Source organism: Crinia signifera, chromosome 19 (assembly GCF_055691185.1).
Source record: "Crinia signifera chromosome 19, ASM5569118v1, whole genome shotgun sequence".
In the NCBI taxonomy this organism is placed as follows: Eukaryota; Metazoa; Chordata; class Amphibia; order Anura; family Myobatrachidae; genus Crinia; species Crinia signifera.
The window spans coordinates 39,706,541-39,732,990 of record NC_139226.1 but is presented as its reverse complement, the minus strand read 5'-3'; the positions used below and the strand labels follow the sequence as shown (position 1 = coordinate 39,732,990).

Genomic DNA, 26,450 nt, shown 5'->3' with positions numbered 1-26,450 from the left:
CAGGAGCAGGTGGCACTGGGTGGTATACTGGCACCATAGAACATACTGACACTCTAAGGCATTCTGTATACTGGCATTGGTGGCATACTGTGTAGATAGACTCTGGCATGGGTTGGTAAACGTGCAGATACAGCAGCTGGCAAAATACTGTTATGTATTTAATACTGGTGCTGATTGGGAGGTTGGCACACCAGAGCTCTAAATACCCAAGAGAGGCTACAAAATGAATAACTACAGCTCGCCTGGCCGGCGTACTGTATATTGGGCAGTGCAGGCGTACTGTATATTGGGCAGTGCAGGCGTACTGTATATTGGGCAGTGCAGGCGTACTGTATATTGGGCAGTGCAGGCGTACTGTATATTGGGCAGTGCAGGTGTACTGTATATTGGGCGGTGCAAGCGTACTGTATATTGGGCAGTGCAGGCGTACTGTATATTGGGCAGTGCAGGTGTACTGTATATTGGGCAGTGCAGGTGTACTGTATATTGGGCAGTGTAGGTGTACTGTATATTGGGCAGTGCAGGCGTACTGTATATTGGGCAGTGCAGGCGTACTGTATATTCGGCAGTGTAGGTGTACTGTATATTGGGCAGTGCAGGTGTACTGTATATTGGGCAGTGTAGGTGTACTGTATATTGGGCAGTGCAGGTGTACTGTATATTGGGCAGTGCAGGTGTACTGTATATTGGGCAGTGCAGGTGTACTGTATATTGTGTAGTGCAGGTGTACTGTATATTGTGCAGTGCAGGTGTACTGTTTATTGGGCAGTGCAGGCGTACCGTATATTGGGCGGCGCAGGCGTACTGTACATATTGGGCGGCGCAGGCGTACTGTATATTGGGGGGCGCAGGCATACCGTATATTGGGCGGTGCAGGCGTACTGTATATTGGGCGGCGCAGGCGTACCGTATATTGGGCAGCGCAGGCGTACCGTATATTGGGCAGCGCAGGCGTACCGTATATTGGGCAGTGCAGGCATAGTGTATTACTATACTGACAAAAGAAAACTGACTTGCATGGCTGAAAGTTGTTACCGTCTCTGCCATGTTGGGCCATGATGTGTAATCTTAGTGGCATTCTAGCTTTGTGTACTGTGGCACCTGCACAGGTGGAGGAGTGTTATATGGGTTTTGTTGTGAGATTATTCTGTCAGTTTTACTAACCACATTGCCGCTTCTCTCTGATTCCTTCGCCCCTTTTTCCCTTATCACCGGCCAAGCTGTGCACTCCTGCTACCACTAGATAAGGCAGAGCTGCCCTCTGTATACAGTAATTACAGTCACAGCAGAGTAGTGTCATATCCAGTGTCAGACTCCATAAACTCTCATTGATGATAACAATGCAGGGCTCAACATTACAAGTCATGTACCCAGAAGTCCTGTCATCGCAGAGCACAGCTCTTACCGCAATAACTGTCCTTCGTGTTTTTCTTTGTGGATACGGCACTAATACAGCTGATCTGCATGGATGGAGTGGCGGGTTGCAACACATGCAAAATGCAATGATTGAGGCTTCCCTCCCACACAGCCTGGAACGTGACCGTTAGGAGCTGATTGGCTGATATCACTCTCCAAGCACTGATGCATTTTTTTTAAATCTCCCGGTTCACTTACCCACTAGTTCTCTCAATGACAAAATGGCACCCACTGACACCAAAATTCCTGCAGAATACCATCTCTAGTGACCATTTATACCCCTTTTACACCAAAACACTGGGTCGCGCCAGGTGTTTGGACCCAGGTGTGACACAGCGGTTGACCCCTTTTACATCAGTGTCCCCATCTGGCATAATGCCAGGCGGGTGGCGTCAGCGGAGTCGGGTCCTGAACCGGCGCTTGGAGCGGATATCCTTTCCAACACTGGGAAATCCACCAGACGGGACGCCTGCGACATCAGCTGACACGCTGGGGGCAAGCCCATCACCTGGGAAAGCTGCTGGGTTGCCCCTAGCCTCCATCTATGAGGTAAATAGATGCTGCACACAGGCATCCATTCACCTCCTCCCTGGCTCCGCTACTGTCTGCATAATACAACAGACAGCAGCGCATGCTGTACGTGCCCTCTGCCCAACCTCCGGACTGACCACAGGACGATGCAGTCAGGAGGTATGGGCTCCTCCAGTGGTGTATACCCTTTTACACTGCCCCTGAAATCCGGGTCTCATCCATGTTCAACCTGGAACATTTCCCTGGTTGCATTGCTCGACCCGGGTTATTTATTAATTTTTAAGCCCAGTTACTCCAAGCACTGTCCCGGGTTGACTCGGCAATAACCCATGTTATTGCTTTGGTGTAAAAGGGGTATTAGTGAGCTCCGCTTCATAAACAATAATCTATATGTAGCTTACAATCGAACCTCCTTGCAGGCTTCTTGGGGCGAGATTTATCAATACTTGGACAGAGATAAAGTGGAGAGTACAAAGCAGCTTCTGTCTTGTTACAGGCTGTTTTTTGAAAAATGGCAGCAGCTGATTGGTTGGTATTTCATCTCTCTCCACTCTGTCTCCAAACTTTGATAAGTTCCCACCATGTATCATTACAGTGTTATGCCAAACATTGATGTGTGCAGATAACATCACTGCTCAGTGACACTGGACACTATTTGATCAGGATGTTCTAATGAATTATAACACAGGTGAAATTTACAAATGGCCTAGCCTATGTACTGCTGTGCATTATTTAATATTTACTCATGCAATTAGTGGTAAGTGGGGCAGTACGGATGGTGTAATGGTTAACATTACTGCATCACAGCGCTGAGGTCATGGGTTCCATTCCCACCATGGCCCTAACTGTGCGGAGTTTGTATATTCTCCTCGTACTTGCATGAGTTTCCTCCGGGTACTCCGGTTTCCTCCCACACTCCAAAAATATACCGGTAGGTTAATTTGCTCCCCACGAATTAACCCTAGAATGTCTGTGTGTGTGTGTGTGTGTGTACATATGATAGGGAACATAGATTGTTAGCTCCACTGGGGCAGGGACTGATGTGAATATTCAAATATTCTCTGTAAAGCGCTGCGGAATCTGTGTGCGCTATATAAGGAACTGTTAATAAATAATAAAATAATCGTGGTCCTATAGTGATCTGATCAATATTTTATTATCCCAGTGCAAGAAGCAGCTAATAATAAATCTGGATTACAGCATCATTGTGCCACCTAGTATGTAATACCTGCTATTGTATCACTGCATCACTCCTCTCTTCTGAGACTGTCCTCTCTTTTACTCTATTGTATCTCTTATTTCTGTGATGCAGCGCCGGGAGCTGGAAGAGGTAACACGGGGCAGTAGTATCTCTAGGTGTAGACCGCACCCTTCCTTTGCAGGCTCTTGTTAGAATTCCGTAGTAAATATGCTGAAGTAGGTGTTAGAATATGGAGTATAGCAGATACATATAGTATACAGATGTGTCCACCTAGCCTCCTTTCATGTTAAACAGCTAGTCGGTAACACCAGGCATCTTTTTTTGCAACTTTTTCCATTAAAGTTAATAGAACGCACAAGCAGCTTCTGCTGAGACGAAATGCTGCGCTACAATGTTTTCTTGCCAAACACTGTAACGTAGCATGTCGTACAAGGATACAGCCACCGACACACACAGAATATAGGCATGCAGCATATCATTTTATCCAGCAGAAGCTGCTTGTGCGTACTGTTCGTTTATAGGAATTAGAGATGTGCAGGTTCTGATTTACTCTGATTTCAAAGCAGGATCTTATTGGCTATCCGAAATCACATAGCAGCTGATAGCCAATAAGATTCTGATTTCAAATCAGAGTAAATCAGAGTAAATCAAAACCTGCATGTCTCTGATAGGAATACAATGCATTTGAAAGGAAACGGCACCCAGTGCTGCAAAATGCATATGACGCTCACAGACGTAGGATAGATTTATATGTACACATATGTATGCTGCATAAGACCGCACAGTGCAACCCATGTATTGTATCTGAAAAACCGCTTGCTACAGCCCAGGGCAACTAGATACAGGCTTTTATCAGTTTACTGTAGATATGAATGAAAGCAGATGTCTGGTTAGTTGATATAAACGTGAATAACTTCTGTTCTAATGAGGTGTAGATCAAGGAGGAAGGCCATTGAATGCCTACATGTGCTGCAATCTAACCCAAGACTAGAATGTAGTCTTTTCTGGATAATGGTGCGATACTGGAAAATAACACATTTCTTCATTTGTATCACTTCTACTGTTAAAAGTATGGTCATCTGATATTGATAAGGCGCGCTAAATTCTTCTTATATTTCTACTAAACAAATTAATGTAACAAGATGCAAATTAATATTTAATAAAGCATTAGTATTCCGTTACTCAAATGAATGCAGACCCCCCCCCACCCCCACCCCATATATACTAAATAAATAATAAAGCTACAGAAGGAATGTAATCTCCTTGAACATCTAAAATTATCCAAATGAGTCTAGATCCCAAGCATTAATGACCATTCACTTGATCAACTTGTTGCATCTGGGTTTGCGTCAAAGGGTCGCCAGTGTCTTGTTGACAGGCACAGAATCGACATTGACAAAAGGTTGACATTGACGACACCTGTCACCATGGACCCCCAATTTGACCCCTTTTACACCACACAAATCACCTGGGTCGTTGTGAAAGGGCCATTTAAAATATCCCGGATCCATCAACCCAGAAATCCAACCCGGGATAAAAGTAGTGTTATTAGTATAGTGTACCAGTATCGGGCAGCATCGCATCGGGTACCCGACTGAGCAGTTCACCGGGATGGGCCAATAGGATCACATACATCAATGCGATCCTTGGCAGTAGTTCCCACCCAGATTGCATTTTATAGGCAATCCCATAGTAATTGGGCCCTCTAATCAATAACTCTGTTATTTTGATTTAACCACCTGTGCAGAAACTTGTATATCACTGAAACTAGGACTGTGATACCCCTTTCACATTGCACCTAATTACCAGGTTCATGCCGGTTTCTTGCCGGTACGACCCGGTAATTGGTGCAATGTGAAAGGGGGTTACCGTGTCCCACAAACCGGTAACAACACGGCAATACGAACCGGTAAAAAAGAAGGGTTCTTGTCTGGTCATTGCCCTCTTAGTTTGTGGTGTGAACGGGTTAATCGGGTCGAGTGACCCGTTTCCCGTTCTTACCAACGGAGGAGACAGCGCTTGGAGAAGCGCCAGCTCTAAGAGCTGCCTCCTCCTCCGCCCCAATGATGATCCTGCGCTCCCCCGGATGACTTCGCTGAAGTAATCTGAACAGACCAAAATGCAGGGTCACACCGGGACTGAACCGTTTCAAAGTCCTGGTGCGACCCTGCATTTTGCGGTCTGAAAGAGTTATGAGGACTGAGGCCTTGAGGACTGATACCAGAATTGCCTGCTCTCCACCGCTTGGTCAGTGGGGCATTTGTCTGCTGTATCCAACAAACCACTAAAGCTATTCATTCATTTTACCTTCCACACTGCAAAGGACTAGGCAGATGTACCTTCAAGGTTATTTAGGAATGGTAGAAATAGTATTCTATGAGTCATGCTATAAACTATATCTAGAGTTTATAAGTGGGTGCACATAAGGAACTTGTTATGAAAAGGAGTCAGCATGGCTTACAACAATGGGGCTTGCAGGATTCATTAGAGTACCAGCAAATGGTTTATAGAATCACATGTAACTACTTTGCTATTAGTGTTAGCTCCGGTTGCCCCTGCCATGTACACTGTAGTAAGTGGATCTCCCATACATAGTGGTGGCTCCAAAGGTGGTGCAGCACAACAGTGCAAAATTCAAATAGCGGAACCACACCAACTGCCAATGAGTTCCAGCCATCAATGTGGGGCAGTGATTAGGGTGGATGTGGAGCTGAAATGTAGCCGTGTGACGACCGATTGGTAACTGTGCCAGTACTGAACGAATTTGTGCTTTCTGTTTGTGTCATCAATCTTCTCCTGCAACTGCCTCGCTTTTAAGTCCAAGCTCCTCCCCGGAGGATTAGCACAGGACATCTGCGTAGTCGTACATAGATCGCTCTAGAATGCCCTCCTCCATTATAGATCTTCCTCTTGCTCTCTGTTGTCCTTTGTCTTTTGGGTCCTGATTCCACCTTTTACTTCTCACCTTCAATTTCACTCCATTTATACCTGTAGTTCAAGAAAAATAAATTCCGGGACTGGGTCCCCAAGTCCGACTCAGACTATGATCTTGATTACCTGGAGGATCCGGGTGTCAAACTGCGAAAGGTGAGAATGTCTTAGAACTGATGGTGCGGTGATCCGGCTGGTCAGCTAAGAATAATCAAGCTTTAACATCGGGTCGGGATAAATAATTAAGAAAATAAAAATGAAAACATACAGGAGATAGTTTATACAGCCATGGCCAAAAGCTTTGAGAATGACACAAGTATTGGTTTTAGACCTTTTTGTCAGATGTTGCTATGGTATACTGAAATAATCTACAGCATTTCAAGTGTCAAAGGCTTGTATTGGTAATTACATTAAGTTTATGAAAAGAGTCAATATATGCAGTGTTGACTCTTCTTTTCAAGACCTCTGCAATCCGCCCTGGCATGCTGTCAATCAACTTCTGGGCCACATACTGACTGATGGCCACACATTCTTGCCTAATCAATGCTTGGAGTTTGTCGACATGTGTGGGTCTTTGTTTGTCCACTGGCTTCTTGAGGATTGACCACAAGTTCTCCATGGGATTAAGGTCTAGGGAGTTTCCTGTCCATGAACCCACAATTTAGATGTTTCTTCTCCGAGTCACTTAAGGGCCCTACACACAAAGAGATTTGTGCCAGAGATTCATAATGATTCAGCACAAGAGATTTATAATCTCTCAATTGAAATAATGGTTTGGAATAAAGTCTGGGGGAGTGTCATATGACACATGTCGCAGTGTGACATATAAGAATTGGTGATATAGTGTCGTCCCCCCCCCCTAAACATAGACATTGGTGATATAATGTTGTCGCCGTCCCCCTAACATATAAACGTTGGTGGTATAGGGATCCCCCACCCCCAAACATATTAACGTTGGTGGTATACTGGGGGTCACCCCCCAAATGCAAGCATTGGTGGCACAGTGCAGAATGAAGAGGCTTTGGTGTCTCCAGGGGCGGCGTCCAAGGCTCCGGCATCTTCAGCGTCTCCAGGGGCGGCTTCGGACAGCATCATGGGGGCTCTGGGGCCACCATACACGCAGAGATGTGTGGGCCTTCTGAGCGACAATAACAAACAGGGCTGTTCTATATCGTGGTCCCGCGGGACTATTCATACCTGTCGCTGTGTGGGCCACGCACACAGTGATGGTCAGCCACTTTCTGAGCAATTTCACTTAATCGCTCAGAAAGTGTCTGACTATCGTGCTGTGTGTAAGGCCCATTAGTTATAGTTACAAGGTGCTCCTTAGCGAGGAAAAGCATTGTTCCTCACCAAACTGTTCATGGATGGTTGGGAGAAGTTAATCTTGGAGGATGTTTTGGTACCATTCTTTAATGAGGGCTGTGAGTGACCCCACTCCCTTGGCAGAGCAGCAACCCCAAACATGAATGGTCTCAGGAGGCTTTACTGTTGACATAACACAGGACTGATGGTAGCGCTCATCTTTTCTTCTCTGGACAAATGTCTTTCCAGATGCACCAAACTATCTAAAACCAGATTCATCAGAGAAAATTACTATACCAAAGTCCTCAGCAGTCCAAGTTCTGTACCTTTACAGAATATCAGTGTGTCCCTGATGTTTTTCCTGGAGAAAAGTGGCTTGTTTGCTGTCCTTCTGGACACAAATCCACTCTTTTAAAAGTCTTTGCCTCACTGTGCATGCAGATGCGTTGGCACCTGCCTGCTGCCATTCCTGAGCAAGCTCTGCACTGACGGTGCCTCGATCCCAAAGCTTTATCAACTTTAGTTGATGGTCCTGATGCCTGCTGGATGTTTTTGGGCACCCTGAAGCCTTCTTCGCAACTATTGAACCTCTCTTCTTGAAGTTCTTAACGATCCGATAAATGGCTGATTCAGGTGCAATCTTACTAGCAGCCATATCCTTGCCTGTGAAGCTCTTTTTGTGCAAAGCCATGATGACTTGCAGGTTGATATGGCTAATGTAGGGTACACACCAGGACGACCCGCTCACGATGCATATCGTGAGCGGGTCGTCAGTGTCTCGTCTGACCCGCTCACGGTGACGCGGGGGGGCACGACCCGCTCACGATGTGCACCGTGAGCGGGTCCGATCCGATGGCGACCCGCACCCGGCTGTATGGTCGTCATTGAGATCCTACCTGCAGCAGGTAGGATCTCAATAACGACCGACCGACCCGCGGGACCGCGCATCGGATCGGTATCGGTCCACACCAGGACAGAAAAGGGCCCAATCAGCACACAATCTACATCCAATTGATCGGAATTGGATCTAGATTGTGGGGATCGGGCCCTAGTCGTCCTGGTGTGTACCCAGCATAACACAATCGTCATGACAGAGCCTTGTCCTTGTCAACACTCTCACCTGTGTTAACGATAGAATCACTGACATGATGTCAGCTGGTCATTTTGTGGCAGGGCTGAAATGCAGTGGAAATGTTGGTTTTGGGATTTAGTTCATTTTTAAGGCAAATAGGGATTTTGCAATTAATTGCAATTCATCTGATCACTTTTCATGACATCCTGCCATATATGCAAATTGCCTTCATGAAAAACTGAAGCAGCAGACTTTGTGAAATTGGTACTGCTTTCCTAGCACGGCGCCCATCGCATTAATCGTGTACATTTTTATAAGGCATACAATCTGTGCGATACGTGCAATTTCGGTTTTTAAATCGTATGTATCGTATGAAAAACAGTAGTATAGTAAGGTGCGATTCGATGACTGCGATGTATGCATTTAAATCGATTGCCGTTGATAGTTTGGGGAGGCATTAACAATGGAAGTGGAGTTGACATTATAAGCACCCAATTTGATGCATCAACACTTAAAAATCACATATCATCTCATTATAAACCACTAAATACAGTGTCATTTTAAATGCACCCCATTCTTAACACCACCCCCACTATGAACGCCAACCCGAAGCGTGGCGAGCGGCGGCGGTATGTGTCCTCCGACCTTTTCATACCCCCACTATCCACGTCGGCGTGGAGTTGATTTTATAAAGTGTGGCGAGCCACGGAGCCCGAACCGTGGCGAGCGTGGATACCTGTGAAGCCCGCGAGGGGCCGCAGATACCTGTGAAGGTATCCGCGGCCCCTCGCGGGGCTCGCTGCGCTCGCCACGCTTCGGGCTCGGTGGCTCACTGCGCTCGCCACACTTTATAAAGTCAACTCCACGTGGATAGTGGGGGTATGAAAAGGTCGGAGGACGCGTACCGACGCCCCTCGCCACGCTTCGGGTTGGCGGTCATAGTTGGGGTGGTGTTAACAATTGCTTCACATACAACCGAAAGGAAACACATTTGATTCTTTATCGTATAAGCACCACCACCATAGTAAATTAACATGAAAATCATAGCACATTGCATGCCATGACATACCACTACTTATGATATGTGAAGGCATGTGATAGGATTTACAATGCCCAAGATAAAAAAATACTTTCATCGCATCAATCGTATGCATCTTATGACATTAAAACAGTACGACCAATGCGATACATGTGATAAAAATGGATACGATGAAAAATCACATAAATCGTATACATCGCATGCATCTTATGGTGCAGAAACACATAAGATGCATTCGATGCTTGCGATTAAGGACCGATACATGCGATGCTTATCGTGGGCGCCGTGCTAGGAAAGCAATACCGTGAAATTTAATATTTGTGTTGTTCTCAAAGCTTTGGTCATAGCTGTATATTCTCCTGGCACTGTGAATTCTGACCTATTACATCTCTGTTATTGTACCTCACAAGTTCTGCCATCCATTGAATGAGCTGCCACTTAGCAGCTTCAGCATATAACCCTTCGTTTTGTCTTTTACGTCCTTGCTATTATAAAATTGTTTGGCCTCTGCAAAAAACAAAAATAGCAACTTTGATTGCGAACATCATCCAGTCAGCAACCAGTAACAACATTGTAGATGTTATCCAGACTGTGTTCTTGACTGAGGTGAACATATTGCGTGTTTGACATATACCTGGTCATCTGGAACCAGGGCACCAGGAGTGGAACTGTACATTCCGTGATCCCCAGAGGTGTGGAATGCCAGCTGAACTAGGATATTTTATTTTAAAGTGGCTATCGTTTATATGGAATGGTTTTGCCTTATAAATGATTTTCTCTTTTAAAAATAAAAAAAGGTCAACCGGCATCCAGAACCTCCTGCACTTTGGACTGTATTACATCCCACCACAGGTGACAATGCCTAAGGAATGAAATCCAGGGCTCCTAACAGTGCGGGTTTCTCTTAAACGTACTTCAGTGATTTTTGTCCTCAGTGGCCAAAAAGTTACTGGCTTTACATTACACCAGTGCTGGGCAAGCGTGGTTATACGGTCATATCCTACATACAGTATGACAACAACAGGGACGGAAAAATATAATCACTCAGATTGATTGTGGTCACAACCAGTCAGGTTTTTGTTTGTCACATGCAAATGTCAGTAATGGTTACGACGTTTTCGTGATATTCTTCTAGTAATCCTGCTGAAAGCTAATGCTTTGAAAGCTAATAGATGTAGTTTCACTTGCTGCCAACAGATGGCAGTGTTTCGGAGACACACGGACACTAGACCTATATATTATAGATCCTTGGTTTCAATGAAGATATTGGTTATGTGCCCACAGTGAAGGCAGCCATTTTGTATTAAGAACCAATGTTCATGTAAATTCACTTCTAAGCTTTGACCAATCTGGTCAGGAATACCTGTGACCAAACTTGGTGTAGCTGCAGTCACATTGGGCCTTATTCTAGTTCACTCTTTCTGACAAAATCCTTCTTAGCTGGACAAAACCATGTGCACTGCAGGGGGGCAGTGTAACATGTGCAGAGATAGTTAGATTTGGGTGAGTTATTTTGTTTCTGTGCAGGGTAAATACTGACTGCTGTATTTTTACACTGCAATATAGATCTCACTTTGAAGTAAAACCCCACCCAAATCTAATTATCTCTGCAAAAGTTGCATCTGCCCCACCTGCAGTGCACATGGTTTTGTCCATCTAAAAAGGATTTTGTCAGAAAGAGTGAACTAAAATAAGGCCCATTGTGCATGGAACCACGTGTGGGGTCCTGATCGCTGTCCCAGACATTCTACTTAGCAACTGTGGAATCAAACTTTCATTGGAAACCGTGTTATAAATAATGAATTCATTTGCAGCCTTATACAATACCAGTGTGGAGTCCAATCCAATTTTGGCAATATTGCACAAGAAATGCTGGTTTGATGAGTGTACTGTACTTACAAAACTAGCTGGCACCTTCCTGGTATTGAACTGTGGGCAGGTACGAAATCTACCGGCATCCCTCACATAATTTCCAATCCTGTCCCCAGAATTTGACAGGAGGAGGAGCAGGGACCTTTTATTGATTGATTTGTTGACTACATTAACCAATAAGATTCTAGCAGTCCTTTATCTAGTACAGTCTATAAAATGATAGCTAGAACCTTATTGGCTAACTCTCCATTTGTCGTCTTTAGACTTGACAACCCACCTTCCAATCTATTATGATAGAAAATCACACATCACCCTGTCGTGCTTGGATAAAAACTGCCTTATGTGGTCTCAACAGCCACCCAAGTGCCTCAAAGCCAATTCTGCTGATTGGCCACAGTGGTTGGGTATTGGTAGTAGCTCAGGTGGGAAATTATATTTATGGAAATACTGCATAGGTACAGTCTACAGGGTGAGTCTGTAAATCACATTCATATACTGTATCTACTGTACATTGTTTTTTAAATACATAAGTTTTGTATTTTCTTCACATCTTTTATGTTAATATTTCCAAAATGTCTAATCTTTTTAGTCTCGTATGGGAAATAATTTTTTTGGTGCACTCTCCATATGGTATCAAGCAAAATGATTTCTACCATACCTTTTGCAAATGTATTGTTTAGTGCCAAAAAAAATATACATTGCTCAAATTTCTCTGTTGCTTACTGTCCTCTTGGTCTTTGTGTCCCAATAGAAACTGGGAGAGGTAGTGATTAAGTTCCTGGAACGAGATCTTCAGCCCTCCTGTCAGATGGCCTGTCTAGAGACCATCCGTATCCTTTCTCGAGACAAGTATGGATTATCCCCGTTCACCAGCCGCTCAGCCATGCAAATCCTGGCCCAATATGCAGGGTTGGACTACTTCGATGAGATGGAGGTGCCCCGTATCCCGGACAGTGAGAGTGTGGTAGAAGCCCTTAAGGGCCTGTGTAATATTGTTTACAACAGTGTCGAAGCCCAAGAGGTGGCCACAGAGCTTCGCCTGGTGTGTGGCCTAGCTCGCCGTCTCAAGCTCTACAATGAAACCAGGTCTTCTCATGAAAGCAAGTTCTTCGACCTCCGTTTGCTTTTCCTTCTCACAGCTTTGAGGGTAGACGTGCGGAGGCAGCTGGCCAGGGAGTTAAGAGGTGTTAGTCTTCTAACTGATGCTCTAGAGAGCACCCTAGCTCTGAAGTGGTCGGACATCTACGAGGTGGTGACGGACCTCCTTGCCCCACCCTTAGGCAAAGAAGAGACTGAAAGAGTCATGGAAATCCTGAAAACCCTCTTTAACATCACCTTTGACATCAGCCGCAGGGAAGTTGATGAGGTAAGCTTTGGTCAGCACACAACAGATTGCCCCCTGTGGATTATCTAAATCATGGGTCCTCAAACTGCGGCCCTCCAGATGTGGTGAAACTACAAATCCCAGCATGCCTTGCCACAGTTTTCCTATAAGGGAGTGTTAAAACTGTGGCAAGGCATGCTGGGAATTGTAGTTTCACAACATCTGGAGGGCCGCAGTTTGAGGACCCATGATCTAAATCGTATTTTACTGCGAAGAACATTTTGAACCAGTGTCTTAGAAAACGTATTACTTTGGTTAGACAGATTCGACCTTTGGCTACCTACCGGCCATTGTTATTACCATGACCTTATACATAGAGGAGAGCTATGGAATTTGTCAGCTTTGGTATACAAGTTTGACTATTTTTGTAACTTAACTGATTTCATGTTGCAAAGAAACAGACAAATGAAACAAAATAGGGACATGCAGTTAGTTTTTTTTTTTTTTTTAAACGATTAATCTGTTTCTTTCTTTTTGCGTAACACATCAGAAGCATTTGTGCACCTTTATAACTAAGTCTCAACACACACACTAATATGTAGCGTAATTGATCATCGCTTAGTAATCCGTACTCCAGAGACTTCCTCGTCAGTCAGTCATACTTGAATTGAGTGGAATTGTACAGACCCTTCAGAAGAGTTTTGCAGAATATTCTAATTACTCTGCTGCACTGCTATCATTAACGAGTGATTATGGCAGGAGTGGAAATTGCTTAGCATAATTTACAGTTAATTAATTGAGAAAGGCAGCAGCGAGATTACATGGTTAAAAATAATCTAAATTCCAGACTCTGTCCGCTGTATGTTCCCTTTTTGTGACTTTTTTTATGTATGTGACATACAGTATTTTAACAACAGTGAGTTGGGATGTTATGGTGCTGGTTGTTTCGTTGATACCACCCATATGTTCCACTGTAACAGTGGCTGTTACTCTGGTTGTTTACCGTTCAGCAGATTATTACTGCGGGTACTTAAAAACAAATTATACAAGTCCTAAAAATAGTCCATCTAGCTACAGATGTTTCTTGGCATAAAGGCCACAGGATATTCATGGCTCCGTACACGACTCTTGCTGTTTTTGTGATGAATCACTTAGGACAGTGCTCAGGGAACTTGAAATGGGGTAAAAATAAAATTCCTGGGGGTAATGGATGGTCGCACTGTTAAGACACAGTCGGGCACGCATATGAATCTATGTGCATACCCGGCTGTGTCTCTGCAGTGCGACCGTCCAATACCCCCAGGAAATTCATTTAATTGGATATAGAATCTATATATAGATTCTATATACATGCCCAGCTGCGTGTGTTACAGTACTGTAGTGTATGAGGACCTGACGCAGTGCAGTGCGCCAGGCCCTTGTGTATAACCTGATTCCCTGCGTGATGCCCCGTGCCCCGCCTCCAAGTCCACCTGCTTCTTCTGTAGTGTCGACTAGTTGCTGCGCCATCTGGGCAGTGCGCAGTCTGTACTGTCGCTATGGCGACGAGTTTCTTTGCCTGGTTATAGGCTCCTGTCAGGGTACACCCATCTGTAGTCTAGGGGAATAACATTGCACAGACTGTCACTATATCATCTTGTAATACTGACACTAATAGTTACCTGGACGTCACATTATCACTGGCTATACCACACACAGCCTGGCAGCCATTGATGATGATGATGATGATGACTACCATGTATGGCACAAATTTTGTACCACACACAGCCATACATGGTGGACATCATCAATGGCTGCCAGGCTGTGTATCGTACTAGCAGGATATATCCTCAATTTCAGGGGGTACAGTGTGTATTACAATTATATGTGAGCACAACACCCAGTGTTTGGGAAATCCTGTTGTGTCAGTAAGTAGATCCTGAGTGTCAGTAAGTAGGAGGTTCTAGCTGTAGTCAGACGTTCTGGACTGTTGTGTTTGGGTTTTTTCCCAGCGTCACGTTGCTGTCCTAAGAAAGAATGAGGCGTCTGTATTTCATGACTGTAACTGTTGCACAAGGTTACTCACGAGTGTAGTCATCAGTAAGCCCAGAATTCTTAGGTTCTAACCTCTACTAATCCTTTCCCATTATGCTCAGAATTTCAGTTTCCTGTTGTGTGTTTTCTACCAGGGAATAACATACTTCATTTCTACAGGACCTAAAATGACCCTGATCCGGGTGTTAGAACCTAAAATGACCCAGATCCGGGTGTTAGAACCTAAAGTGACCCAGATCCGGGTGTTAGAACCTAAAATGACCCTGATCCGGGTGTTTGAACCTAAAAAGACCTAATTCTATTACTTGTTTCAATGGGGCCTAATTCTGCCCCTTGTCCGATGGTGGGTTTCCGCATTCCTGATTACACGCATGTGCAAACGCCCACACCCAGCCCAGAGGTGCTGGGTGCGGGTGGACAGGGGCCTGGAACAGGGAAAGGCCCAGCGCAGGTGGGTCCATGCTTGCTTGGGGCAGGCGGCTGATGTCACATGACATCAGTGCCCGCCCCCTTTTTGGCGATCTGCGGCGGAAAAAAAAGTGAGTTTAAATTTTTATTTCCGAAGGGTAGAGAAATCGAATTTCTCTCTCCTTCGGCCGCCTGCGAGGGGATGTGTTCTGCGGTAGCAAACGCTGCAGAGCAGTATCATGACACATCTGTAATAAAGGCCGTGTTTAAAACATATGTTGCATGTTTTGTTTTTTTCGTATAATGTATAAATTCTTAAACTGATTTTTTTTTTTATCTTGAAAATTCTAAAACATGGATTGAAAAAAAAAATTCATTTTTTATTTTTTTTTGGATCCTAAAATCCTAGGACCTAGTCAGCAGTCCTGGGTTGCTACTGCAGCACTCTGGATATCACTAAAACCTGCACGGCAGTGCTGGATACACACTGGCAGATATATTGGCCGATCTAATTGATCGCCCGTTATATAGTGTTCGGCCAGTGTACACCAGCAATATGTCTGTGAATTACGTCGTTCAAGGATATATCAGCAACACATATGGCTGATCTATGGTACTTGGGGACGCTCCACCAACCACCCGTACACCCACACAAGGAGCCGGCGGTGATTGATGGCTCATGCACCCGCCCGGTTGTGCTGTCAATCACAATGGATCGGGCAGTGTGAATGGAGAACACTGCGCCTCTGTGGAAAAGGTTTAAGGGCCAGATGTATCAAGCTTCAAAAGTGATAAAATGGAGAGTGATAAACAGCCAGCCAATCAGCTCCTACCTGCCATGTCACAGGCTGGGTTTGAAAAATAACAGGTAGGAGCTGATTGGCTGGCTGCTTATCACTCTGCATTTTATCACTTTTGAAGCTTGATACATCTGGCCCTAAGAGCTTATCAGAGCCGCTGATATTTCCGATACGCCTTCATCACGATGAAGCTTTTTCCTCTGCACACCAGACTTACTCTTGGAAATGTCCGGCATATCAGTCCAGTGCTGTGGAATTTTCTCACAACTGTGGGGTCTTTTATTAGTGGAGTTCATGACGCGGTAGTATCGTCTGCGCCGGCTTTATATATCCAGTCTGTCACCTACATTTATGATCTCTGCTTCTCTCTATGATTGCAGGAAGATGCGGCTCTCTATCGCCACCTGGCAGCCATTCTAAGGCACTGCCTGCTCAGGCAGAGTGACGGAGAAGAGCGGACGGAGGAATTCCATGGGTGAGAACAGTGAGTATGTACACACTAGAGTTTTCAGTGCAGTTTCCCTCTGGTGGCATTGAGGTGTGAACAGGACTTGGACTGATCTAATTATGGGAGCCACCGATCTATATGGTAAACTTCCTTTTATATATTCTAGAGGGAGATAATCCCAAACTATTTCTCCTAAGCGTTACTGATCTTTTCTGTACTTCAGTCACTTTATAATAACACATCTTTTACCATAAAGATCAGTGATAAACAGTTATACCACCAGTGGGGAACCACACTAAAAATGCCATTGTGTATGTACCCTTCATTAATTTAAGATTGAAGTTTGGTGCTCCTGTCTGGATGTGTAGCGTGCAGTGGGCCTGATTCAGATGAGCTGCGAATGTGGCGGCTAGTGATCAGTTAAGATGCCGCCCTGCTAAAGTGTAATCCCACGTTGCCATATAATGTCCTCGCTGTGCGAATGGTTGTGTACGGATGCAAATCCATTCGCACCCGAGTTCAAATCCCGTCGCAAGCTGCCCAACATGGAATGATTTTTACACTGGGCACAAGTCATCCCAGGCACCATGTAGTCAGAGACTTACTCGACGGTGCGATGGATAATGGCTTTCCCGGCCTAACAGGCTTTGCCACACCTAGCGTTTTCCTGGCCACGCCTACATTTTCCCTGTCACACCCAGCATTCTTTTCTACGTTTTTGTTAGCACTCCCACCATACGGCCGGTTCCCACCCCCAGGCGCCTACTTCCTGTCAATCACTGTGCGACCGGCCAGCGATCAGAAAAAGTTGCAGGAGTACATGCGCAATTGTTCATCGATAATCGGCTGTCATTTGAATTGGCCCCTGTGTGTTGACTCTCTGGGGGCAGTGGCACCACTTAGGGAGTGAATGAATGTATGTGGTGGCAGCGGTGGTTCAGAATGATTTAAAAGGCTGTGTTCTCGTTATCGTTGGTTTATCCTATAAACAGCCACGGTGCCGTGCCTCGTTATTAAAGGGAACCACCTCAAATATTGTATAAAACTTGCGTATTGTAAATGTATGGTGATATGCGGAACCTTTAGAAGCTGGTAGTTGCTGGACTACCCATGGGTCTCATGATGCAATATTTTCAGGATGGCTGTGCTGCGCGGCCAACTGGATTATATTGCATGCGACCCAGTGCGTATTAAAGAAGGACGGAACAGTGATCGTTATTAAATGTTCCTGGTGTTTATGGGCAATTGGGAATGTAGTGTTCATTCTAGTGCATAGGATGAACACTAGGCATGGATGGGGGCGAATGCAATTTGGCTCGATCATTGACCCGATTGCCCTTCATTCAGACGCCTACTTACCCAAAATGTTTTTACGCAAGTTGTCTTTTACAGGGGGTGATGATTATTCGTGCTGGTAACCTCTTTATTTCTGTTACTGTACATAGGCACACCGTAAACCTGCTAGTGAACCTGCCTCTGATGTGTCTAGATGTTCTGCTGACCCCCAAGGTGGATCTGGGCTCTGTAGAATACATGGGGATGAATATGGACACAGTGGAGGTTCTACTTCAGTTCCTGGACAGGCGATTGGACAGGGTCAGTGGCGCGAAGTGAACTATGAATGTGCGTGTGCAGCGGGGGTGGGGTCTCCACAATACTATGTACATAGGACCCATTCCACATAGATCCTTATAATAACAACAATAACAAGCACTTATACTCCTGGCATTCTGTGTAAAGCAGTGCATATGCCAGAGTGACCAGCTTCCGGTCTTCTAGTGAACATAGTGAACCAATCAGACTATAGACTTCATTTCCTGCTACAACCCTTCATTTACGTTGTTGTTCACATTGCAGGGCCACAAGTTACGAGAGACGCTGACCCCGGTCTTGAATCTCCTTACTGAAAGTTCACGTGTCCACCGCGAGACCCGAAAGTTTCTCCGGACTAAGGTGAGAGGACAGCCAATCAGACGGTCAGTAGGCAACTACTGTAGTAATGTAGAATTTGATGGCAGATAAGAACCATCTAGTCTGTCCCTTTTTATCGTTGTTTGTAACTTCAACCCTATGTGTTCCTTAGGCCCTTATTCTGATTGAGTCGGATGGCTCCGAGTGCGGTCAAACAGCCGATGGTTGGTGTTTGCGCATGTGCAGAGGCGTTTCTGCGCATGTGCGAACGCCTCACACGTACGAACACGGCATGAGGTCCGTGCAGAAAATTATCGTACGGAACCATCCGAGCAGGGGGAGGAGAGGGGTGTGAAGGGCTGTTTGGGCTCATTACCATATGCGTACGCCCTGTGTTTCATGGGCGTTCCCATGAAAACACTGGGCGTACGTTTGGTAATGCGGCCGTGACGCACGTGTGGCCGGCTGACAGCTGACATAGCCGGATGCCAGCTGCCCGCCCATATCCCTGCTTTCATACGGAAAAATGTCCGAGTGGTCTGGAGCGCTCGGTGCTGCCTGACCACTCAGCCCATCATTCGGTGGTCGGCAACCATCGGAGGATGGGGGAGGTTCCCACAGATGGAGGAGGTGTTCACATGAAATATCCACTCGCGGTCCGTTTGGTCGGCGTCTTACCGCATTCGGATGGTGTGAGCGATCGGTACGGTAGGCGGGGCTAAGAACACTCGGTTCCTGTCCGAAATACGCATCCGTCTGATTCAACTAGAATAAGCATGTTTAAAATGCCCTACTGTTTACTATATCTATGGAAGTCATTTTTCCTTTAAATTCCTTTGAACCTACCTCCCTAAAGTGTTGGCCAATGTCCTTAAGTTCAAATTATTGTTATTATTATTATTTCTAACAGTTTCTTATAAAGCGCAGCAAGTTCTGATGCGCTTTACAATTGGAAATACGGATAAAACAAATCGGGTACTCGCAGACAGTCAATGTGCAGTATTCAATGCGGGGGCAAGTGGCTGGCGAGGTGGTTAAGCGGCAGGGATAGCAGAAAACAAGCGGTCCTCGCTATTTAACCCCCTCGCCGGCCGCTCACCCTATTCTACGTTCCGGGGAAATCCTCACTGTCACGGGACCAACAGTGAGGCTCGCGGCTAATGCAGGGAGCCTGCCGCATTTAGCCGCATTTGAATACAGGGGGAGCTGTTACAGTGAGCAGGCAGCCCTGCTTGCCCCCGGCATTGAATATACCCCAAAATAGTAGGAGGGCTCTGCTCGAAAGCTTACAATCTATAGGGAAATGCTTGGATACTGATAGGTGAAACTTTGCAGTTTTTTTTGGCCTAGAAAAAAAATTTCCGGGGTTGAATACCCCCCTAAGAGTGCAGATTTGTGCTGCTGCCCCGTCCGATCGTTCTAGAATCGCCCCCACAGTTAGTAAAGTTGGTGTGTTCTAGAACCTGCTCTTCTGATATTGCTATTTGAAGCCAATGCAGGCTGATGTATAATTGTGATGTTAATCTGCGGTCAGTTGTGCGCAGTACAATGCCACTACCAGATGTATATTCCCGTAGATGTTGCTGCCGCTCTAACGTTATCCATGGCAGACGTGCACGAGTTAAGGTGTTTTCTTCCCTCCAGGTTCTACCCCCTCTGAGAGATGTGAAGAACCGCCCCGAGGTGGGGAACACCCTACGTAACAAGCTGGTCCGTCTCATGACTCACGTAGACACGGATGTGAAGCACTGCGCCGCCGAATTCCTCTTTGTCCTGTGCAAAGAAAATGGTGAGTGACGCCAGGACCTCTGAGTAATCTGTTCCTCCTTGAGAGCAATGGTTTGTGCATGTCCGCTGTACAGGATTATTAGTGCGCACTGATGCGCTAGGCCGCTGTTGGAGATTGTGTGTGTGTGTACAGCCAAGAACACGGGTTCCTCCATCAGGGGAACCAAGCAGAGTTTCATGGGTGTCACCATGAAAAAGCTGGGCATTCCCCTGGGAATGCAGGCATGGCATGGCGTACTGCTCGGGAAGGCCGGCTGACGTTACATGACGGCAGTGCCGGCCACGTCTTCGGCCAGGTCCAAGACTGACTTTTATTTACGAAAGGGGAATAAATCATTTTTCGCCTGCATGCGATGGATGTGTAACCGTACACATCCATTTGCATGCCGGCCGGCTGGGACATTTGCGCGTTGGGCGGGCTTTCGCTCGCCCGGCGGGCGGTGTTTTCCTGCTCACTAAGCAGCAAATGTTTGCTGCTTAGCGTGCAGACCTGAATCAGGCCCATAGGCTGTTGCAGGTGTGAGCTGCCATTTTGTGACAAAAGGGAGTGTGAATCGCATTATACACAGCTATTTAGTAGGCAAACTAAGGTAGATATTGATTATGTGTGAGGAGTGTCTGAGAGAGGTAGAGTTATAGGGCCAGATGTACTAAGCTTGAAAAGTGAAAAAATGAAGAGCCAATCAGCTCCTACCTGCCATGTCACAGGCTGATTTTGAATTTTGAAAAAACTTTATCACTTTTTGATGCTTGATACATCTGGCCCATGGTGTGTGAGTGAGATGGAAGGGGGGGGTAATAAGTCAGACTGTTAGCACCGGGATGGTGTAGTTCATGAACGATTTGGAGGGTGGGTAAGATAAGGTAAAGGTGTACAGTGCAGTGGGAACGTATGGGTGTCAAAATATAGTAGTGTATTAAGCTGGATCTGTAGAACATTCCGTTGGATGGATATGGGGACTAATTCAGGTCACTATTTAGAGAATGAGCAAATCAGGTGATTATCAAACAACTGCGCATGCGAGTACGTCATTAGCGACAGAAATTCCGCTTGTATTGTAGTCGCAGTTTGATTGACAGGAAGTCGCCATTTCTGGGCGGAAACCTGCCATTTTCTGGGTGTGTTCTATCATGTTCTATGTTACCTCCAGCACTGTATAACCTGGTTGGCTTTCCCTGTCTTTGGCACAGTGTCCCGTTTTGTGAAGTACACGGGGTATGGCAATGCGGCCGGACTGCTTGCTGCCCGTGGACTGTTGGCAGGCGGACGCGGAGAAGGGCGATATTCTGAGGACGAGGACACAGATACCGAAGAATACAGAGAAGCCAAACCGAAGTGAGCCCTCACTCATTGTGCCCACAGTGTTATGTGTAGATGCGCAGTTGCGGCTGTGTGTAGATTTATCGGGAATTATGCCTGTGGTTTTGGGCACAATTACAGCCAGAAATTTTTGCAGGCAGGGAGCCGATGCACGGGGGCAGCGCAAGGGGGGTGGATCGGGCCCGCCGATGTCGCACTTGTTGGTAGTCCCAGGCCGCCGACATCCCAAAAGGGGCGTGCCCGGGCCACGACATCATGAAAAGGGGCGGGCCCTGCCACCGCCGTCACTAAAGGGGGCGGGCTCGTCCCCGCCGAAGTTTGCGTGATGCCGGGGAAGCGCCGGGCATCGCCGTCTAAGGCGGCGCTGGGCTTCCCTGTGCAGACAGTCGGGGCAGGCACCAGGCTGTTTTAGCAGGGCGTAGTGGGTACACTACTTTCCCTTTACACTTCCTTTAACCCTTTGAGTGTCAACGTTGCTGTGAGTGATCCTCAAAATATCAGCTAAAATGCCAGCGCCGCTCACAGCGACTGTTCTGTTATTATAAATAAATAAATGCAGCCGAGTCGCTTTACTGAAGTTTAGTTAAATATTGCACCCAAAAAAAAAGTGAGCGCCCGCTGGCATATTTAGCTTCTATTTTGGGGATCGCTCACAGCAATGTTGGCACTCACCGAGTTTAATAAAAAGGATTGCTTGGCAATTTTTCACACCTATTTTGCCAAATTCCCTTGGCACTCAAAGGGTTAAATTATTATAATTTCTGTACAGTGGAGACCACTTCTGTTCAGGCCTGGTCCAGCCTAATAGAACAGCTTGAAGGAGAGAGGCCGCCGTAACCTACAGTTTTACAGCCCCCTGCAGGAAGGACCATAGTGCGGACATCATTCTCTGATGCTTTTATTGTTTCCAAGTTGTACTCCTGGATCCATCTAATCACATGTTCATTAGGAGCCCTCTCTGATTCTCCTGTCTGAGTACTCGCTGCCTTGTATTTGGTTGCTGCGCGTCGCAGTGTTTATCTCCCATCTCAGTAACTGGTTTCCTGATATAAAGCACACGACATATCAGGAGTGCAGATGCCGTCGTCAGTTGTGACTGAGGAAGAAGAGTTCTCTCAGACTTGGCCAAGAACTCGGAGTAAATCATTTTAAGCTTGTGGCATTATGTTGCTGCTGATTCCACTGTTTTGGTCGTACACCTTGTCTTATTTCTGTATTCTTATGTAGCATCAACCCCGTGACGGGACGCGTAGAAGAGAAACAGCCCAATCCTATGGATGGGATGACGGACGAGCAGAAGGAATATGAGGCTATGAAGCTGGTCAGCATGTTTGACAAGTTATCTAGGTGAGAGATCTGGGTAATGTAGTGTCTATAGCGGGTATAGTGTAAGTTTCCGACCGTCGTTTCTCCGACATTGGAATCCCAACTGTCAAGAGCCCAACAGGGGGGCGAGCGCTTTCAAGCCCCTTGCGGGCTCGCTACGATTGCCACCTATTCTATTCTCCCTCTATGTGGGTTGTGGACCCCACACAAGTTAAAATAGCCCATGTAAGATTCCAACTGTCCGAATCCTGACAGTGGGGGGTTTCGATGTCGGAGAAACGGCCGCCTGAATCCTGTCTGTCGGTAAGTAACGGCACCGTCTGTAGCACAAAAATAGTCTCAAAAATTGTATTAATACATTTTAAGTAAAGGGAGGGGTGTTGGAGAAGGGAGAGACAGGGGGGGGGGGACTTTACTGAGCCCTATCTAGGTATTGGTGTAGGAAGGCGCCCATAGGCATCTTTAGGCAATGCCTTCACCGTTTACTGATGGTACATTCCGCCCATAGCCCTGATGCATGTAATAGTGGGAGCTGCCATTCTAAAAGGGGGGCATTCCATCCCAATTCACGACTGTCGATCCTCCCCGACAGCCGTCACCCTGGCCCATTTTCGTTTTGTTCCACCGCAGATCGCTTTTAAAGTTTCGCCCGTTCCGTTGATCTGCCTCCTCAATGCTGTTGGAAATAGCGGCAGGGAGTGTATACCCCCCAAAATATCAAAGTGTCCCTGGCTAGATTATCAGGGGACAAGGTAGAATACCTGCTTGACTTTATAAACCAATGAAAAGTATTTACAGAAACGACCAATTTTTAAAAAATTATTATTGGAACAGAGAACAGATCATCCAGCCAATGGGGGTGACCTCTGACGGGAGGTTGGAGCCTTTAGATGAAGCGGCGCAGAAGATGCTACAACAGCAGGAGTCCTCTGACCTGGAGACGGACTCCGACTGATCTATCATCTCCCAAGAGAAGCGCACGCTCCAGATTCCTACCAACGCAGAAGCCGAGCCGGAGAATAAGAACCGCGGACAGTTATTCCAATCCCATAAACCACAAAGTGGAAACCAAACCTAGATTACTGTAGATGTATCTCTGAGACCTCGGCTGTAGACCGGTCACTGGGACACTTGTAGTGTAACACGTTCCTTCTAGGTGCACCTACAGAGCCGTCGAGGACGTGAAGATGGGAAACCCCAGCTGCCAGATGGACTTGGCACTGAGTGCTAGCTGCTTACGTAGATTTGTGTCTTTCTTCCAGCACGTGAGTCTTGTCCTCTTCGGAAGCCCAAGGATGTTAGCACAATACAAGCATTCCCCACTAGAGGGCAGTGCTACAGCACAGTGAAAGAGATTGCTTTGTACACCGTCTTCATTAGAGGCTGTGATTGTCTTGATGTTAGACTTATAAAGACCTTGGAAGTGTATGAAATGATTAGCAGGAGTGTTCAGTTTGCCATTACGGCTTGTCTTAAGCTTTCTATAACAGAAAGTAGCACAGATAATCATTTACAAAGCACACTACATGTCCTGGATCGTCCTTATATCATGTACACAATTCAACCACATAACCTTTTTCAGTGCAGTTTTATATTCAATCCCTATATTGTGCAACTTAGTCACAAAGATGTAGTCCGCATTCTAGTCCGTTAGACGGTGCCGGGAGGGACAGAATGTGGTCATCACCTTAATGGGACGTGGGCTGATGGTTTAGTCTAGCATTGTCCATCTCCAGTCCGGATCATGGCAATGTTCCGTTAGATGGGCGGTCCACAGAATGTGACAGATTAGTGATGTCTCTGCTGTGTTATCTTTCCCTTCTCTCGCTAGCCTTGGGTCCGGATGATAAGACTATGAACAAAGAGAAAATCCAACCACACTGAACGTATTCAAATCACTGAATAAAAACTTGTAGCAAATTATCAACCATCTATTTTATAAAATAGCCGACTATTTCAGATTGTGTTTTGCTTTTTTTTTTTTTTTTGTTATTGTTGATTTGGGATTTTTATTTCATGTGTGTGTATATGGGAGATGCTGCAATTCTTGACGAGATATAGCACCAAACAAATCGGCACTTGCTTGAAACGTGGCAGAAGCTGAATTGTTAGTACTTTATCTCTTTCCAAGCGTTGCTGCTTCTCTTAACTGTTTTGGTGCCTGCTGTCCACTGGGCGATTTTTTTTATGGGGCGCGCTCCCTAAAAAAAAACAAAAAAACACCACACTCTCCCTGGGTCCGGGCAGCGCTGCCGAACTGTGAATCAGCCGCTGCCCGGCCCTGCTCCCCGCCGGCCCGGCCCTGCTTCCGGCAGGCGGCTTGTCACAAGCCGACACCAGACAGGACAATACAAAAGGCGGGGGGGAGGAGGAGGTGAAGCAGAGGGGAGGTAGCCGGGCAGCGCCAAAGCTGCCTGAGATCAGTGAGTGAACTCAGCAGCGCTGCCCGGCTCTAAACAGTGGCATTGCTAGACTGGGCACTGAGGCACAGCCCGGAAAATTCTCGGGATTGCCACTGAAGGGGTTAAAGGGGCTGAACTAGTGACTAGTAGGAAGGGCCTGATTCAGGGGTGATCGCACGGCTGCGAATTCGCCGGCTGGGCAATTATAGATAGGCAACGCATTCATACGGGTCGCAGTACGCATGCACGAGGCTTCCGCGCGATGAAATCATGTTGCTACTTTTCATCGTGGGCCGTTCGCAAGTTGATTGACAGGAAGCTGCCATTTCTGGGCGGCAACTTGGCGTTTTCTGGGAGTGTCAGGGAAAATGCTGGCGTGCCCAAGTGTTTTCTGGTAGGGCGTGTGACGTCCGATCCGGCCTTGGTCCGGCTGATTCTATCGCAGCCGCCGAGTAAGTCCAGGGCTACTTGGAGCCTGCACACAGTGGGGAAATCATTCCGTGGTGAGTGATCTACAAATGGATATGCAGCTCCCTCCATAGGCTTGGGAAGGGGGAGATTACACTCTGGCAGGTGGGGGCGGCGGCTTAGTATTTGCACAGATTATCACATGGCGCTGCTCATTTGCTGCTGTGCTATCAGACCTGAATCAGGCCTGATGTAACCTGTTGCAGATGAGAACAAACAGAGGAACACTAGACTGTTTTTTGTGTCATTCTTTAACCATATTCCTGACCCTAGAATACTAACTCCTTTATACTGGGGCGTGCTGACTATTTCACGGTTGCTAGTTATTAGTCAGTGGCATTGGACATCTATGACCCAAATCTAATTGAGGGATAGATGAATGAGGCAGTGATAAGGGAGGAGGAGTGGCCCATGGCAACCAATCAGCACAGAAGTAACATCTATAATTTGCATAATATAAAATTATACAGAGCAGCTGATTGGTTGCCATGGGCCACTTCTCTCGCTAACTTCTACTCCCTTATCACTGCTTCCTACATCTACCCCTGAGCACCAAGATCTGGGATAAAGTCGCGAGGTCGGAAGGTCAACACAAGCATTAGGTCGACAATGGGAAGGTCAACATTCAGAAGGTCAACATGAGTTTTTCACGGTTTTTCTTTTTAGCCGACTTGTGCCGTCAGGCGGTATTTCATGCCCTACCATCCACCAGGGCGTGGAGGGAGAATATAACAGTGTGCCGAGCTCAGCGAGCCATGCGAGGGGACGCAGTACACTGATATGGTGTCCATGTCGACTTATGTCCAAATTTGAGACAAGCAAAACCGTGAAGAACTCATGTCGACCTTTTGAC

General features: G+C 46.3%; 1 protein-coding gene across 1 annotated transcript in view; it reads left to right on the top strand.

Moving 5' to 3' along the window:
- The window catches only part of RIC8A (RIC8 guanine nucleotide exchange factor A), a 35,421-nt gene extending 10,735 nt beyond the window's left edge, over positions 1–24,686 (top strand). The window contains exons 3-10 of the mRNA XM_083162407.1: positions 12,119–12,733; positions 16,314–16,408; positions 17,827–17,977; positions 18,239–18,334; positions 19,937–20,081; positions 21,272–21,416; positions 22,629–22,748; positions 23,562–24,686. Of these exons, the coding sequence (XP_083018533.1) occupies positions 12,119–12,733; positions 16,314–16,408; positions 17,827–17,977; positions 18,239–18,334; positions 19,937–20,081; positions 21,272–21,416; positions 22,629–22,748; positions 23,562–23,682 (1,488 nt within the window). The 3' untranslated portion in view covers positions 23,683–24,686. The remainder of the gene's footprint in view (positions 1–12,118; positions 12,734–16,313; positions 16,409–17,826; positions 17,978–18,238; positions 18,335–19,936; positions 20,082–21,271; positions 21,417–22,628; positions 22,749–23,561) is intronic.
- The last annotated feature ends 1,764 nt before the right edge of the window (positions 24,687–26,450 follow it).